General features: G+C 41.6%; 1 protein-coding gene across 4 annotated transcripts in view; it reads right to left on the reverse strand.

The window, feature by feature from the left end:
* Positions 1–560: 560 nt before the first annotated feature.
* The window catches only part of myo10 (myosin X), a 333744-nt gene continuing 316122 nt past the window's right edge, over positions 561–18182 (reverse strand). For all 4 annotated transcript variants that reach the window (XM_087987033.1, XM_043689681.2, XM_087987034.1 and 1 more), the window contains 3 exons: positions 9332–9787; positions 7861–8052; positions 561–2352 (listed from right to left, as the gene is read on the reverse strand). In XM_087987033.1, coding sequence (XP_087843159.1) covers positions 2242–2352; positions 7861–8052; positions 9332–9787 — 759 coding nt within the window. In that variant the 3' untranslated portion in view covers positions 561–2241. The remainder of the gene's footprint in view (positions 2353–7860; positions 8053–9331; positions 9788–18182) is intronic.

The following is an 18182-nucleotide window of genomic DNA, read 5'->3' on the forward strand; positions in this document are numbered from 1 at the left end:
GCTCACCTCACTGTGTCCTTCTTTCTCGCTCTCACTATGCGTCTCTCTCTTTTGTTCCATCTCTGGGACCCCTCTCTCCAGGTTCCTGTTTCACCCCCTCTCTCTGTGGGATTCCCTGTGACACTCTCCATCTCCCTGTTTCCAAGGCCCTCTCCATACCTTCGTCTGTGTTACCCCACACTTTCTCTCTGGGTCAGTTTTTCACTATTTCTTCGTGGCCCCCTCTCTGCCTCAATCTCCCTCCCAGTCTCATCAGGTCCTTCTCTCACTATGTCTCAGTGTCTATCTCATTCCTTCTTTTTCAGTCTCTCTGGGCCTCTCCCCATCTTTCTCCCTCTGTCTCTCTGGGTCCCTCTCTAGGTTTCCTCTCTCTCAGTCTCACTTCTAATCTCTCCTTTGGTTTTCTTGCAGGCCCAGGAAGCATTTTTTGGATATCTATCAAAGCAAGAGATGTAGCTCTTATTCAAGTTGGAGCTCAATTTATAATTCTTGCTATAACAGGCCTTTTTGGGTCATTATTTAAGGTATTTGGCAAAAGCAAAAAAAATACACAGACTCTATTTGTCCCTTATGTAGTGTTTAATATCTTCAATTTTAACAAAGAGATTTGAAACTGTAGAAATATTTTATTTCGGATAGCTGCACCATTTAGTCAAAATTGACCACTGAGCTTGTTGCTACATATAGAGCACACTGCATTATTATAGTAGCCAAAAAATTATACATATCCATTTAAACAAATCTCAAAATCTGAATTAGCTCAAAAACAAATACTTAATTCAAACAGTCCAGGTCAACTAACTGTGCTACTAAGAAGTAGGCACACACAGTATATAACATTGCACATTAAATTTCTCTTAGCAAGATAATTGTGAAGTACAGATTAATAATGGGAAGTGTCATTGCAGTTCTTTGAGAAGGCTGCCAGCAGCATTCCAAATATTTGTGCCCATTATTCTCAGGACAAAGTATTATTTTAGTGCACAAAAAAAAGCTAACAAGTGTTACGAAGTTGAAGGCGTACCTTAGAGAGTGTGAATGTTGTTTTGCACTGAGAGTTTACAAGCATCTGTGATATGTCTAGCTAGCAGTCTCGGAGTGTACTGGAAAATTGAAAATATGTAACATTTGGCTGTGAAATAGATACCTGAATTGGTTGCTGTTTTCACAACATTTCAAATTTAACCAGTTTAAATTATGCCCCAGGATACTAAAACCTGAATTTATTGTTTTTGCCAACCTCAAACTGATGAGACGATCTGATGTTTTGGGTATAAAAAAGCAGGCATTTTGAACGTTAGACAGAGAGTAATTGCCATCAAGAAAGACTGCCATTCAAAAAACATTCTCTGTCAAAGGTATCTTTTTCATATGAAACATCTTTGCAGTAAAAGACAGAAGACAATCCAGGGAGATCTCCAGCTGAACAGAGGACGACTCCAGAGAAGACAGCAACTGTGTGGTTTTGAAATTAAGTTGATGTAATTTAATACAGGTTTTTATTGGAACAGTATATTGTTATAGAGTTGGAGGCAGATAACATGCAGTTAAGAGAAAGGGGGCTTAGAGTTGTGATAGTTGTTGTTTAGTGTTCACTTTTAGAGTTAAGGAATAAATTGATATTATTGTTCTTTAAATAGTGGAATTTGGGACTTCTCAGTCATTCATACTTTAACAGATTATGAGGCGAAGTGAGCTTTCCTGGCTTTTAGTTTACGATACTGCCGTATCATAACACAAGTTTAACCATAAGTTGCTCCATGTGTAGTCTGTTTCTCAGGAAACACCATCATAGGGATGTGATTTCCTGAAGGACAAATGTAATATTGAGAGCCATTTATAGTCACTTAACAGTCAAGCAGTTACTCTCCCTCCAACTCAAATTTCTTTATCTGAGCACGTTGTTTAAAATTAATTGGAAGATGAATTCTTACTCTAAGGCACTTTTTCTGCTTAATATTTAGCAGTGCATGTCATGATAAAGTATTAGCAATGATCTAGGATTGGAGGTCTGAAAAGCTGTTCCAAAACTATAATACTCTCTTTGCAATTGTCAAGTCCTTGTTGAATATTTCTCATAGTAGCAGGGATAAATGTTTGCTTCTTCAAAACAGAACTTGCTACTTTATTCCACAATTTTGGGTTGTATTGAGTACTTCCAATGATAAAGTCTGTGATTGCTGGACAGAAGAACAGGAGAGGAAATAATTCATTGAAGAAACTTCATCAGTACCACATATTTCACCTGCTGCCACGTTGATTGCCCCAACTGGTTATTGTATATGAAATACTGTACCGCTTTTTTACTATCATACTGATATAAGCTTTCATCAGTCTGGCAAGCTCCACTACCTGTGAACCAAAACAAAATGCAATTAAAAAGGCATAAATGTAAAATGGAGTGTTGTATATTTAACTGCTTTATCCTACAATATATTTGAAAAAGTGGGATTAAAAGTCTAATGATTACCATGAAACCATTGAGGATTATCGTGAAAACCTATCTGGTTAATGAATGTACTTTAGGGAAGAAGATTTGCCAATCTTACCTTGTCTGGCCTAAATGTGACTTCTGACCCACAATGTGGTTGACTCTGAATTGTCCTCTTGGCAATTAGGGATGTGCAATACATACTGGCCTAGCCAGTGATGTTCACATCTTGTGAATAAATTTAAAATCATTAAGAAGATACTTCTAGCTGTGCATCACACTGTTGCTATTGCTTCTTAGCTTTTTGACTATCTCAAGACACTTCGCAGGAGTATTAGCAAAATAATGCATGACACTGAGTCATATAAACAGCTGCTAGGTTAGATGACAGAAAGCTACAGGTCAAAGAGGCTGTCTTCAAGGAGAAAGTAAAGTAGCCAGAGCAACAGCAGATAAAATTTAATGCTGGAACATTTTGGGAGGAATTTACACAATGAATGGTAGATCTTTAGGGAGTACCGAGGAACAAGGGGACCTTGGTTTTTAAGTCCATAAACTCCTAAAGAGGTCAGTACTATAGACAGGGTGGTGAGGAAAGCATTCATTAGCTGGGGCAGAGACTACAGGACCTGGGAAGTCTTGTTGCAACTTTATAGAGCATAGGTTAGGTCACAGGTGGAATACTGTATATATTTCTGATTGCCAGAATGTTGGCAGGGCACGATTGCACTGGAAAGGGTATAGAGTAGATTCAGCAGGATATTGCCTGAGATAGAAAACCTCAGATATAAGGAGAGACTGGATAGGCTGGGTTTGTTTTCCTTGGAGTAGAATAGAGTGAGGAGGGATCTGACTGAGGGTAGATTATATGAACCTTTTCCCCATGGCAGTAGAGTCTAATACCAGTGAGCATACATTTAAGGTGAGGAGTAAGTGGTTTAGAGGGGATCTGAAAAAGATTTGTTGTCACCTTACTGTCCCACAAACTAATCAAGCAATAGCCTGACTTTGTGTTTAAGGTTTGACGCCGTATGGATAACTATGCTCTGGACACGCCCACCACCCTTGAGCATGGTCCTGTCCCAATGACAGCAAATTTCCACCAAAAGAGGCAGAACAAGTCAGCAAGGAGATTGTTCTCAATATTAGGGAAGCTCATGGCATTAGACAAAAAGTGGGCATAGAAACCTTATGAGTACTACCTACCAAAAGCACAGAATGTATTCAGGATAGGGGTCTTCTCTATCATTGCCAACAATTGTTTGAAAACACCATGACTTCGCAAGGACATAGCTGCTAGATTCTACATCTACAATAAGTTGCAACAAGAGGGAGCTAACCAATCTATTTGATCTCACCTCAATCTGGTGGAAACTACAACACAGGACCACTTGCATGCCAAACAGCAAATTCAGCGCACAATGGACAAGAACATTGATTCCACAGTCACCAGGTAGGAACAAAGCCTTGCAGTCTTACGGCATCTGGATGATGGCTAATTAAACAACTAACTGGAGGAGGACAATCCATAAACTGAAAAGACAAGGCTGAAGTATTTGCACCAATTTCTGTTAGAATTTTACGGATGATTTATCTCTGTTTCCTTCAGTGGTCTTCAGCATTGTCTGATCTTCAGACAACTCAATTTACATCACTTCAGATCAAGTGGCTGAAGGCACTAGATACTGAAAAGGCTATAAATCCCATCAACATTGCAGCAATGGTTCTTAAGATATGAGATTCCAGAACATGCCACAAGTCTAACCAAGTTGTTTCAACACAGCTATAATCACAGTTTCCCAGAAATGTGGAAAATTCCCCACTTATGTACTGTACACAAAAAGCAGAACAATGTGGCCAGCCTACTGTCAATCATCAAGGGTACATGGGAATGTGAAATTTGAAACATCAGATTAGCCATAATCATATTGAATGGCTGAGCAAGCTTGAGGGACCAAATGGCCTACATCTGCTCCCAATTCTTATTTTCTGAATTTGTAGAGGTACAGTGCTGAAAGGGATCACTGTCAATACTGTTGTGGTTCTGTTCGCCGAGCTGGGAATTTGTGTTGCAGATGTTTCGTCCCCTGTCTAGGTGACATCCTCAATGCTTGGGAGCCTCATGTGAAGCGCTTCTGTGATGTTTCCTCCGGCATTTATAGTGGTTTGTCTCTGCCGCTTCCGGTTGTCAGTTCCAGCTGTCCACTGCAGTAGTCGGTATATTGGGTCCAGGTTGATGTGTTTGTTGATAGAATCTGTGGATGAGTGCCATGCCTCTAGGAATTCCCTGGCTGTTCTCTGTTTGGCTTGTCCTATAATAGTAGTGCTGTCCCAGTCGAAGTCATGTTGCTTATCATCTGCGTGTGTGGCTACTAAGGATAGCTGGTCGTGTCGTTTCGTGGCTAGTTGGTGTTCATGGATGCGGATCGTTAGCGGTCTTCCTGTTTGTCCTATGTAGTGTTTTGTGCAGTCCTTGCATGGGATTTTGTACACTACATTGGTTTTGCTCATGCTGGGTATCGGGTCCTTTGTCCTGGTGAGTTGTTGTCTGAGAGTGGCTGTTGGTTTGTGTGCTGTTATGAGTCCTAGTGGTCACAGTAGTCTGGCTGTCAGTTCAGAAATGTTCTTGATGTATGGTAACGTGACTAGTCCTTTGGGTTGTGGCATGTCCTCATTCCGTTGTCTTTCCCTTAGGCATCTGTTGATGAAATTGTGGGGGTATCGGTTTTTGGCGAATACATTGTATAGGTGTTCTTCTTCCTCTTTTTGCAGTTCTGGTGTACTGCAGTGTGTTGTGGCCCTTTTGAACAGTGTCTTGATGCAACTTCTTTTGTGTGTGTTGGGGTGGTTGCTTTCGTAGTTCAGGACTTGGTCTGTGTGTGTGGTTTTCCTGTATACCTTTGTGGTGAATTCTCCGTTCAGTGTTCTCTGTACCATCATGTCTCGGAATGGGAGTTGGTTGTCCTTTTCTTCCTCTCTAGTGAATCTGATTCCTGTGAGTGTGGCGTAGATGGGACGAAATGTCTGCAACACAAATTCCTAGCTCGGCGAACAGAACCACAACAACGAGCACCTGAGCTACAAATTTTCTCACAAACTTTGAACTGTCAATACTATCAAACAGCACTTACTCAGCAACAACCTGCTTAGTAATGCTCAGTTTGAATTCCACCAGAGCCACTCAGCTCCTGCTCTTATGCCTCGGTCCAAACTTGGACAGAAGAGATGAGCTCAACAGGTGAAGTAAGAGTGACTGCCTATAACATCAAAATAGCATTTGACCAAATGGAGCCTTAAGGACTCCTGGCAAATTTGCAATCAATAGGATTCTGGGAGAAAACCCATCATTCACTGGACTCTTGTTTGAAGTCAAACAACTTAGTTCTAGAACATCATTGCAAGTATTCTTCAGGGTAGTAATCTCAGCCCATCTATCTGGAGCTATTTCATTAATGAGCTTCTTAGCATCAGAAGATGGGAATGCTACTGAAGATTGCACAATGCTCAGCACCATTTGTGACTCCTCAGATGCTGAACATTCAGGCTTGGGCTGGTAAACTGCCCATTATATTTGCACCTACAAGTGTTCTGACATCTCAAGAGCAAATTGGACTTCAACCAAGGCTTTCTAGCTCAGAAGTAGAAACACTGCACTACAAGAGCCCAACATCATGCAGATATTTTTTAAATCAACCTGTTCATGGATGTTATGACACATCAAGGCCTCCTGGCTCAGGTTTTGGAATATTACAACGACACCATAAGATTGCTTTACAGTGCTGTGGAGATATGTTTTAATTAACCCGTTCAGATATGTTATAATGTACCACTGGAGCAGGTGGGACTTGAACTCCAGCCTCCTGGCTCAGAACTAGGGACTCTACAACCGTGCCACAACAACCTTCAACAGTACTGTGGATATTGATTGTTCAACAACCTGTATGGAGATGTTATTACACACCTCTGAAGCCGGTGAGATAAACACCCAGGTCTCCTTGCTCAGACACAGGGACATTACCACCATGCCTCAAAACCACTCTAAGCAAGGACAATACTGGTAAACTGTGAATAATTTCTTATCAACTTCTCCAGAGATGTTATTATTCGCCTCTTGAGCAATTGTGACTTTTTTTTTGAAAAAATTCACTCCTGGAACATGGGCAATGCTGGCTGGCCAGCATTTACTGCCCACTCCCAATTGCCCTTGAAATAGTGGTGGTGAGCTGCCTTCTTGAATTGTTGCAGTCCATATGAGACTTTGCAGCTATTGCTGGGCCATTTCAAAGAATCCCTACAGTGTGGAAGCAAGCCATTTGGCCCATCAAGCCCCCATCGACTCTCTGAAGAGCATCCCACCCAGATCCATCCTCTTTGCCTATCCTGCATTTCGCATGACTAACCCAGCTAACCTACATAATGCTGGTCACTACAGAAAATTCAGCATGGATTCTGGATTATTGGTGCTGGAAAAGCACAGCACTTCAGACAGCATCCGAGGAGCAGTAAAATCGACGTTTCGGGCAAAAGCCCTTCATCAGGAATGCAGGCAGAGAGCCTGAAGGGTGGAGAGATAAATGAGAGGAGGGTGGGGGTGGGGAGAAAGTAGCATAGAGTACAATAGGTGAGCGGGGGAGTCCTCTTGCAAGGATGCCTGCCATGAAGAAGTTTTCCTCCTCTCTCTACAAGAATCTCAGGGTGCCTCTCCCACTGCAACTCCCAGGTAATTTCCTCTGCCCTGAAGCTCTTACCTTCCTTTCCACCTATCCACTCCACCCTCCTCCCTGACCTATCACCTTCATCCCCTCCCCCACTCACCTATTGTACTCTATGCTGCTTTCTCCCCACCCCCACCCCCCTTTCATTTATCTCTCCACGCTTCAGGCTCTCTGCCTGTATTCCTGATGAAGGGCTTTTGCCCGAAACGTCGATTTTCCTGCTCCTCAGATGCTGCCAGAGGCCAACATCACAGCTGAGACTGGGAATCTATGTGGTACAGCTATTTAATTCAACTGTACACTTAGGCCTTTCTTTCCAGAACCAATATAAACCAAAGTGCCACTTTCCCAAGATCTGAAATTCTGCTGGATATTTCGTATTCCTCATTTTTGTTAATTACCTTCAGTTTAATATAATAACTGATCTATTATTTTGTACCAATGAGCAATGTATTTGTTATGTTTAAACGAACGAAGAAACACACTATCTCCTAATGCAGCTAAGGAAAAGAAAAGGGATGCCCCTGAATCACTTCTGGGTCAAACGTCAGATGAATCTGACAAACTCTGGAACTACAAGTGCCTTGTTTTTACTTTATTTCTGTCATGCCAAGTTAAAAACTCAATAAAATACCAAAACGTCTTTAAACAATAATCTGTAAATGCAATAATAAGTATTCAATTTAATTCATTTACAATCCAGGATTTGCTTACCTCTGTAGTGTCAAATAGCAATTCCCTTTCATCCACCACTATTTTATACACAGTCGACTGAGGGGCTCCAAATGACTGGATATTTTCATATGGGAAAATCTCCAGTGGTTTGGCCTCCCCGCGTTTGTAGACAGAAACTGATGCAGCACAAACTCCTAGCCAGAGCTCTTGTGGGAAACCACCTTCTCTGCACTGCAAAAAAAAAAGAGATTAGGCTGAATCTGTTCTGTCTGTTTCATAAACTAAGGAAAGGAAAAGAATTTTTGGAGTTAGGTGACTGAAGTGTGAAAAAGTTTGACAATACAGGGAAAGGAAACTTGACCAAATTATATGCACTAACACTGGATTCGCAACACAGTGAAATGAAAACATTCAACATTCAACGTACCTTAAAATTTCACAAATAACTCATTTTGACAAGGAAGTTCCTAACTTAAACAAAAGCTCATAATTTAATATTTATATTCTAACTTTAACAGAGCATTGATAAACTACAAGACAATCTAATTAATATCTACAATCTGAGCTCTCCAATGATCAACCCTCCCATTCATACAGACAGACACAGTTAAGGGATAAACTGATAAAGAATCATAAGTTCCCAGTTTGATAAGCATTTCAACAATGGATACCAAGGGTTTATGAAATCCAATAGATTGAATAACAGGCTTGTAGGATTGCATCTTAGTTGAATTCCAAAATTACTGATCAACGCAAACAGCTTCCTAAGACCTCTGCACTTTTCCTGAGTTTTTATAGACTGGGGTGCTTCACTCAGGATTTTCAGTAAGTCAATAACCGGAGATAGCCAGTGAGAACAAAAACAAACAACCTAGTCATGCAGCTTCCAAAGCAGCACTGTCTCTACTGTCCAGAAACCTAGTTAAAGCTAGCTCCTTTAGTTCCTCCCTTGTTTCCAACATTCTCTACGGTTTGCTGGCCAGCACAATCCTCTCTTGACTGAGCAATTCAACATCCAACCAGCTGCCAATCCTTGAGCATAATGACATCTTGCTGTCTGTCAGCTCAGCTCCTGTGTTCTGAGAGCAGTAATTAACCTACATTACCTTTCCATGCTGGTTCCTGACAACAAACATCAGTCTTTTGCTCTCTCTTCTGAAATAACCTCTGTTCAAAACTTAATTCTCAACTGCAACTCATTGTTCAAACCAAAAATGATTAAAAATAAAAGGAAAACAATGATGGGCTTTACAAAGGGTAGCAAAGTGAAAAAGCTATAATTCAGAAAAAACAGACTTGTTTCATGCTTTATACTGAAATGACCATTAGCTGGGTCTGAAGAATCTGGAACAAATAGCAGCTAAATGTTGTTAATTTAATTAAAATGTGCTTTCTGGAGGAGCTATGATTACTTAGATGGTGTCATGCATTTGACTTAAGGCATGTTACATTTAAAGCAACCGCTGCATGGACCTCAATAAATGAACTCACAAATCATGCTTGCACCTACCTCCACATCAAATAGAGTTGAGCCATATCCAGGCCATTCATTGATCAGAGCCATGTATTTAATCATGACCTGTTCTTGGGTCATTCCTTGCATCTTTTTCCACTTGTCAATAATACTGGTTCGGGTTGCTGAAATCTCCTCCTTCACCCACATGTCGATCATCTGCTGATCCTCAGACTTCATCCTGCTGACGGAACCACCTCGGAAGCTCCGCCTCAACGTTCCCTCAAAGAAGCTAGATCTCTTTTTGTCATTTCGGTCAGCAGAAGGAGCAAAGGTCCTAGCTGATTTTGTGATTCGTACCTTCAATCTCTCAACTGGGAACACCTCTTCCATTTCTGGAATGGCGAGGTGTAGGGTGTAATCTCCCTGCAGAAACTGAAATCGCAAGGCAGCAAAATATTGAAGTGTTTCTTCAGGGGCAGGATAGTGACCGTGAATGACAGCCTCATGAGCCTAATGGTCAAAATAAACAAAAGAAAATTAAAATTTAAAGAAAATTGTATTGTGTGTTAATTGATCAACTATAACCTCCAATAGTCATAAAAAATTGAGAGAAATTGCAGAACATAGAGGGATCAAAATGCACATGAATCACAAAAATGTGCAGAGAAGTAGATGAAGGGAAATTATTACAACAAGGGAAATGGAATATAAAATTAGGATTTTTCTTGCAGTTGTATAGGGTGTTGATGAGACTACAGATTTGCAGTACTGCCTTCAGTTTCAGTCTCTTCATTTGAAGGACACAACTAGATCAGAAGGAATTCAGAAAGAGTTTGCTCAGGCCATAGGAAATAGGAGCAGGAGTAGGTCATTCAGTTCCTCCAACCATTCAATAGGATCATCCAACATTCCTCACGTCCATTTTCTTCCATTGTCCCTGAAGCCATCAATTGCCCCATTGATCAACAGTCTATTTATCTCAGTTGGAAACATACACAGGTTCTCTGCAGCAAGGAGTTCTAAAGGCTCTCAACACTGAAAGAACAAATTCCTCCTCATCACAGTCTTAACCTGGCACCCCTTTATTCTGATGATGCTCTCTGCTCCTATACGCTCCCATGAGGAGAAACATCGTCTCAATATTTACCCTATCAAGCCCCTTAAGAATTCTATATGTTTCAATGAGATCACCTCTCATTCCACTAAACTCCAGTGAGCAGAGTGCTAACTTGTTTAATCTTTGCTAAGAAGACAATCATTCCACACTGTAGGATTGAGCAAGAATCCCCATTTTCAGAAACACTGGCCCAAAATCCTGGATTTTTCAAATAACTTATGGAAGTAAAATAAAAGGCAGCTGGGCTACATTCCGTGAAAATACACAGATACAGAGACAGCTGCCTGTAACCATTGTTGAGCCCAAAAGTCTAATTCACATCCCGACACAAAAGAGCAATGAACGAGACCTAACACTCAGACTGACAACTTGCACCCTTTGGGCTATGTCAACCCAGACATTACAGAGCCTCTACTGATACCAAGACATTCAACTTAATCAATATTCATACTGGACATTCAACTTAATCAAAATATGTTCACACCCATTCTTAACTAACAGGAAGCCAATTTACATCAAAAGGGCCACACCAGTAACACAATTAAAAGCTCAATTAATATAATTGCAGGCCCTGATCTCACTTGAGAGCGCTATCTTAGCAGCTACTACGAGGAGGAAGATCCCAGATAGCTACCACTATTGCCCCAAGTGCAATCCCCATAGCCAACTCCAGAAGAGAGATCCCAGTATGATTCTCCCCAAATATTACTGGCACAGATATCTGCAGAAGAGGGATCCCAATGGCTATTCCATAACCTACCGACACAGGGCTGTTCCTTCCCAGGGCAATCAATGGCGAACAACCATGACCAGCAGACCTTGTATTCAATTTAATAGTGTATCCAATTACTGTCCTCTGCATAATTGGCAATTTCACTGTTCTATTGCATTTGCCTTTTATTTCTTGTATTATGCTTATCTTTTTTGTAGTTTAATAAACTCAGAGATTCTTTTGCCCTGAAACACCTGTCTACTGCCTTCTTTATTTCGCATTCTCTTAATAAGTCCCAGTGTCAGAACCAGGGATCTGGAGGTGATTCAAAACACCTAAAATCCAGCAAATTACTGACTGCAAACCAAAAACCCGACAATACAAGGGAGCGTGCTAGTAAACCTTTGTTGAACTACCTTGCGTCAAAAAGGAAAGCAAAACTGCTTTGAGTATTCCAGATGTATTCTCATCAACACATTGTACAGCTGGAGAAAAACTTCCCTATTCTTATACTCTGACCCCCCCCCCCACTTGAAATAAGTGTCAATATTCCATTAGGGTTTCAGATTACCTGCTGTTCTTTTGTGCTGGCTTTTTATGTTATGTGCACAAGAACCCCCAAGTCTCTTTCTGTCGCAGCTTTTTACAGTTTTTCTCTATTCAAACAATACTGTTCGCTTGTTCTTTCAAAAATGAAGAGCTTCACATTTTCTCACATTATACTCCACTTGTGCACATAACATAAAAAGCCAACACACACGTACAGTAAGTAATCAGAAACTCTAATGAATATTGACACTTATTCCAAGGGGCTTGGAGTATAAGAGAAGTTTTTTTTTGATCATTTAGTTACCCTACAAATATTGCTCTGTAAACTGTTCATATCGCCCTCGCAATCTGCCTTGCTCTGAAAACTTGTGATTTCAAATAAACCTGTTGAACTATAACTGATGTTGTGTGACATCTGAATTTGTCTATCCCAGTCCAACATCGCACCTTCCCATCATGTCTGCTTTTGTATTCATGGAATGAAACAGTTACCTTATGAAGAAAATCTGGAAAATGCTGAAACCTATGCTCACTGACGTTTTAAAGATTTGAGTGTGATCTCAGAGTCATAGAGATGTACAGTACGGAAACAGACCCTTCGGTCCAACTTGTCCATGCCAACCAGATATCCCAACCCAATCTAGTCCCACCTGCCAGCACCTGGCTCAAATCCCTCCAAACCCTTCCTATTCATATACCCATCCAGATGCCTCTTAAATGTTGCAATTGTACTAGTCTCCACCACTTCCTCTGGCAGTTCATTCCACACACGTACCATCCTCTGCGTGAAAAAGTTGCCCCTTAGGTCTCTTTTATATCTTTCCTCTCTCACCATATACCTATACCCTCTAGTTCTGGATTTCCCCACCCCAGGGAAAAGACTTTGTCTATTTATCCTATCCATGCCCCTCATGATTTTATAAACCCCTATAAGGTCACCCGTTAGCCTCCGACACCTCAGGGAAAACAGCCTTAGCCTATTTACCCTCTCCCTGTAGCTCAATTCCTCCAATCCTGGCAACGTCCTTGTAAATCTTTTCTGAACCCTTTCAAAATCTCATTGAACTTTTTGATCCTGACGGAACATAATGGATGCTGAAAAGATATTTCACCTTCTGAGAGACAAGAACTGGGAACATAGTTTAAAAATATGATGATGATTACTTAAGATGGAAATGAGAAGTCTTTTCACAGAGGGTTATAAATTTGTGATCACTTATTGTTGCACAATCTAAAAAGCAGAACATTTGTATATTACCATAAAGCAATGGAACATTTGTATATTACCATCTGAAGAACTAGTTGTCATAAATTAAGGAATATCTTCCTGTTTGCAAGTTTGACTGTAGAGGACCACATTAAACAAAAGTTTATGGAAATCTGAAGCTACTACTCAAGAGTTGTTTGAGTGTCATACATAGACAGTTTATTCAAGAGCGTTCAGAACACCAGTGTGAATTATTTGGCAATGATACTGGTTCATTCTGCAAATCTGTTATTGGCTGCTTACTTAGGGAAATAATCAGGACACCGCAATCTAGCTGAATGCAAATCTTGAGATAATCAAACAGTAATCAGATGACATATTTGATTAATGATCCAGGACCAATAAAACACTCACAACTCACAAAATTGACAATTAAGTAGCAGGTTGGGGGTTTCTTATCAGCTCACAAAACACAGTGAATCTTCACTAAATACAGCTATTTGGCCATTTACCACCTGATTTGGAAAATGGAGCATGCATGACAAATATGCACACTCAGGGAAGTCAGTGGCAACTTCAAGAATGAAACTTCTGGAAACCAAATTAGCCTCTAAAGTCTAACAATCTCAGCACCTTTCCCATGGTGTAGCAATTAGCTTAAGTTCCTATCACTTATTCACTTTTGGATTAAGAAGAAACTTTGGGAAGCTTTCCATGTCTTCTACAGTGAACATATTTGTTCAACACTTTCACCATTGCTGTTTTTTCCATTAATTGTTCCCAGACGCACAATGACTATTTGGTTACTTTTGCTTTGTTTTTCTTTTACCATCAAAATATTTACAGAAACTCTTAACAGTTTTTAATGGCCTGAATCTTAACTTTTTGATAAGTTTGACCAAAAGATCATAAATAAGAACAAGTGGTGACCATTCAGCCCTTCAAGCCTGCTTCCCAATTCAATGGCTTATCCAACACTCTACTTGCCTGCGTTCTTCCCACAATCATCAACGCCCCCACTGATCAAGAATCTATCTCAGCCTCAAATAGATCCAAGGACCCTCCCCCTGACAGCTCACTGTGGCAAGAAGTTGCAAAGACTCACAACCCTCAAATAAATTCCTCCTTATCCTAGTCCTAAATTGACAGTCATTAGTTCTGAGATGATACTCCCTGGTCTGAGACTTTCTCATGAGGGAAAACATCCTCTCACCATTTACCGTGTCAGGCTTAAGGATCCTGCATGTCTCAATGAGATCACCTCTCATTCTTCTACATTCCACTGAGTAGTATCCCAACCTGTTTAGCCTTTGTTTATAAGACAATTCTTCCATACATTGGATCATCCTAGTGAACCTTCTCTGAAATGCCTCCAATAACATTATGCCTTTGCTTAAATAAGGAACCAAAACTGCTCACAATGCTCCAGATATGGCCCCACCAGCACCTGGAAAACTGCAGTGTCTCTTCCCAACACTTATTCTTCAACCACCTTGAAATAAGGCTTAATATTTCCTCCTGTTTACCTACTGCACTTGTATGCTACTTTTCCGTGTTCTGTGTACAAATATCCCCAAGTTCCAGCTTTCTGCTGCTTTTCTTCATTGAAGTAATGTTCTTTTATTCTCCATTCCAAAATGAACAACTGTATATTTTCTCACATTATACTCAATTTGCCGACTTTTTGCCTCTTACAATTTACATATAATATTGATGGGTTAGTATCGGTCTCACAACCTGCCTCTTCACCTATTTTTGTGTCATCTGTATATTCGGCTCCAGTAAATACAATAAGTTGCATTAGAGTCATGTTGGGATTTTTGCCGTTAAGCTTAACGTGTATCTTATTGAAAAACTCTCATGGAATGGTAGCTCAGTGGTTAGCACAGTTGTCTCACAGCACCAGGGACCTGGGTTCAATTTCAGCCTCGGCTGACTGTGCGTGTGGGGTTTGCACATTCTCCCCGCGTTTGCATTGGGTTCCTCCGGGTACTCGGGTTTCCTTCCACAGTCCAAAGATATGCAGGTAAGGTGAATTGGCCATGCTAAATTGACCATAGTGTTTAGGAAAGTGCAAGTTAGGTGCATTAGTCAGGGGTAAATGTAGATTAATAGGGTAGGGGAATGGGTCTGAGTAGGTTACTCTTCAGAGGATTGGTGTGGACTTGTTGGGCTGAGGGGTCTGTTTCCACACTGTAAGGATAGTATTCTATTGATTAAGTAACTACAGGTCCATGTGGTATTTCCAACATCTGATTTCCATCCCACCATATCACACGCTGTTCCTGTCACCTGATGCTGACAGGATATCCTGAAATTCACTGGCATCCCTTTCACCCATATCACACTTAAATGTTTGCCATGCATCTGGACAAGCATCACCAGACCAAAAGAGTTGCTATGCATGGCTGCTGGCATTTGACTCAGGCAAGATCCTGGAGATCCTGCTGGATAGAGTGACGTGGGATTTCCTCTTCCCCAGTAGTAGTATTGGAGGCCACAGCACTAGACCATTCCATCCCAGTCTGAAGCCACCCAGCTTAAAATGTATTCTCAGCTATCAGTAGGAATGCTCAGCAATGTTTAGTAGTAGCTTGCCTTGCCCACTCCAAAAGTGCAAATATCATCATCTTCTCTCTGGCCCTTCACACCCATTCTCTCTCAGATAGTCGGCCCATCTTCCACTATTTCCTACTACTCACTATTGCTGGGAACATTTTCAACACTCATCCTCCCAAATCCCACCCCTAATACCATTAACCTTGCATGCCCTCAGTATTGCCTACTCACTCACTTGGATCACTTCTCCACCTGCACCAACAGTAATAACTACGCAGCCCATTTTAATTCCCTGTAATGCCTGCCATTCCCAGTCTGAGAAGATGACAGCCTCAACAGGTGGTGGGTTGTCCATCATTTCACTTCTCACGTCTGGAGGGCAGGATCCTGACACCTACTGCCCTTAGCAGGATCTGGAATGATAGGGAAGACTGCCCTTGACTCACTGTGCTGGGAACACCCAAGTAAAGGCTTGACTTGACTGAGGCCTACTGACAACACTGACAAGCCTGGCTTTGTATCTGCGCTGAATGCCATGACAATACAGCAATGCTGTAAGCATGTTATCTCTCGCTGAGGGTCAAAATATAAAATGACAGAGCAAGTAAAACGAAAGGTAGGTATGCTGTGTGCATCCAGGTAAGCTCAGAATGAGTGAATGCTATACAGGAGAAAGTGAGGTCTGCAGATGCTGGAGATCAAAGTTGAAACTTTATTGCTGGAACAGCACAGCAGGTCAGGCAGCATCCAGGGAACAGGAGATTCGACGTTTCGGGCACAGGCCCTTCTTCCTGAAGAAGGGCCTGTGCCCGAAACGTCGAATCTCCTGTTCCCTGAATGCTATACAGTCATAGCAAGTCAAGAGTGCAGAGATGCAGCCTGGTCAAGTCCATGGGCTGGGGCTCGACCCATGCACCTAAGAGCACAATGTCTTTGCTGTCACATTAGAATGATAGTTGCTGGTGCAGCATTGAAATACAGAAGCATCTTGTCTGTGGATTGGAAATGTACCATCAGGGTTCTTGGAGGGTGGCACATCTCAGAAGCCAATGTCCCTATGCATGAAGTGTGTGTGTGGCCTGTGACCATGCAGAGTGCTCTGTGATGTTTGTGCCTGGAGGTCATTCAGAGGATAAAGAACAAAAGAGAAGTACAGCACAGGAACACGCTCTTTGGCCCTCCATACCTGTGCTCATCATCATGCCCCAATTAAACTAAAAAGCAAACTTCTGCCCTTATTCAGTCTGTATCCATTTATTCCCTCCCTATTCATGTAACCATCCAATGTCTCTTAATCCGTCAGTTTCTTATTCTGGTTTAGTTGATGAATATTCCTGATGGCTAGCCTTGTTGGCTAATTTGGTCAGAAGAGAGGCTGAATCGCTGCACTGAGAGTATTCCTTTGTTAAAGGCTGAGTGCGGTGCTTAGTCTCTATCCCAGCAATGCAGAAAGTGACATAGTCCAAACATAAAAAAACAATTGGCAAATGTTTTTAAAGCATATGTATTCACTTTAATAAAACTGGGGCCTTTCAATTAATTAAATGATCGAAATGAAAGGAAATTAATTAAGCTTTAGCTTACCTAAGTGGTCTTCAAAGGGGTAGCTTAATCTTGGGAAGTCATGACAGGAGACATCAGACTTGTGCTGTGCTCTTCTTGACCAATGTGCAAAATAAGGGATGCTTCCTGTGGCCCCAACTACTATATCTGTCAGATGAGCTATCAGCTGCTAACCAATTTTCAGAGCTATAGCTATAAATTGCACTCACCATGTAGAATCTGCAATGCTGAGTGTGTTGTGGATAACATGTTTAATGAAGTGGTTACACCATTGGTAAGGATTACACAAGCAGAAAGGGAGTGGGTAACCATCAGATCAAGTAAAAGGCTCAGGAAGGAAAGACAGGAGTCCCCCTCTCAAATTGACACACCATTTTGCACAATATTGCAGACATGCGGGACAGTGAAGGGGATGGTCTCTCGGGGGGGAAAAACAGCAAAAGTCAAGTTCTGCTGCACAGAAGGGGAGGACAATAAGTGGCAGGGCTGTAATAAGAGGGTATTCAATAGTAAGGAGTACAGACAGGCACTTCTGTGGCTGCAGGTGTGAATCTAGGACAATACATTGTGACATCCCTGACCCTGACAACAAGAGGGCAGAGTGGCTGCAGAACATTCTGGAGCAGGAGGGAGTCGTCATGGCAAACATAGGTACCAATGACATGGGTTCTGAAAGCTGAACATAAGACATTAAGAGGGCATACTTACAGTGTGGAAACTGACCACTTGGTCCAACAAGTCCACACCGACCCTCTGAAGAGAAACCCACTCAGACCTATTTCTCTACCGTATTACTCTAAGGTTCCCTTGACTAATGCACCTAGCCTACACATCCCTGAACACTATGGATAATTTAGCATGGCCAATTCACCTAACCTACACACTTTTGGACTGCGGGAGGGAATCAGGGCACCCAGAGACACGGAGAGAATGTGCAACCTCTACACAGACAGTCACCTGAGGCTGGAGTCACCTGGCGCTGTGAGGCAAAAGTGCTAACCACTGAATTTCCATGTCACCTTCTGCAGTAATCACAGGATTACACCCAGAGCAACGTGCTAGTAGGAATAAGAGGACAGATCAGATAAATGCATGGTTGGAGAAATGGTGTACCAGGAAGGAGTTTGGATTCTTGAAGCATTGGGACTGTTTTTGGGGAAAGATGGGACCTGTACAAGCCTGACAGGTTGCACCTGAG

The sequence above is a fragment of the Chiloscyllium plagiosum genome, unplaced genomic scaffold (genome assembly GCF_037043375.1).
Source record: "Chiloscyllium plagiosum isolate Xiang-an unplaced genomic scaffold, Cpla_swu_hap1 HiC_scaffold_5, whole genome shotgun sequence".
Lineage (NCBI taxonomy): Eukaryota > Metazoa > Chordata > Chondrichthyes > Orectolobiformes > Hemiscylliidae > Chiloscyllium > Chiloscyllium plagiosum.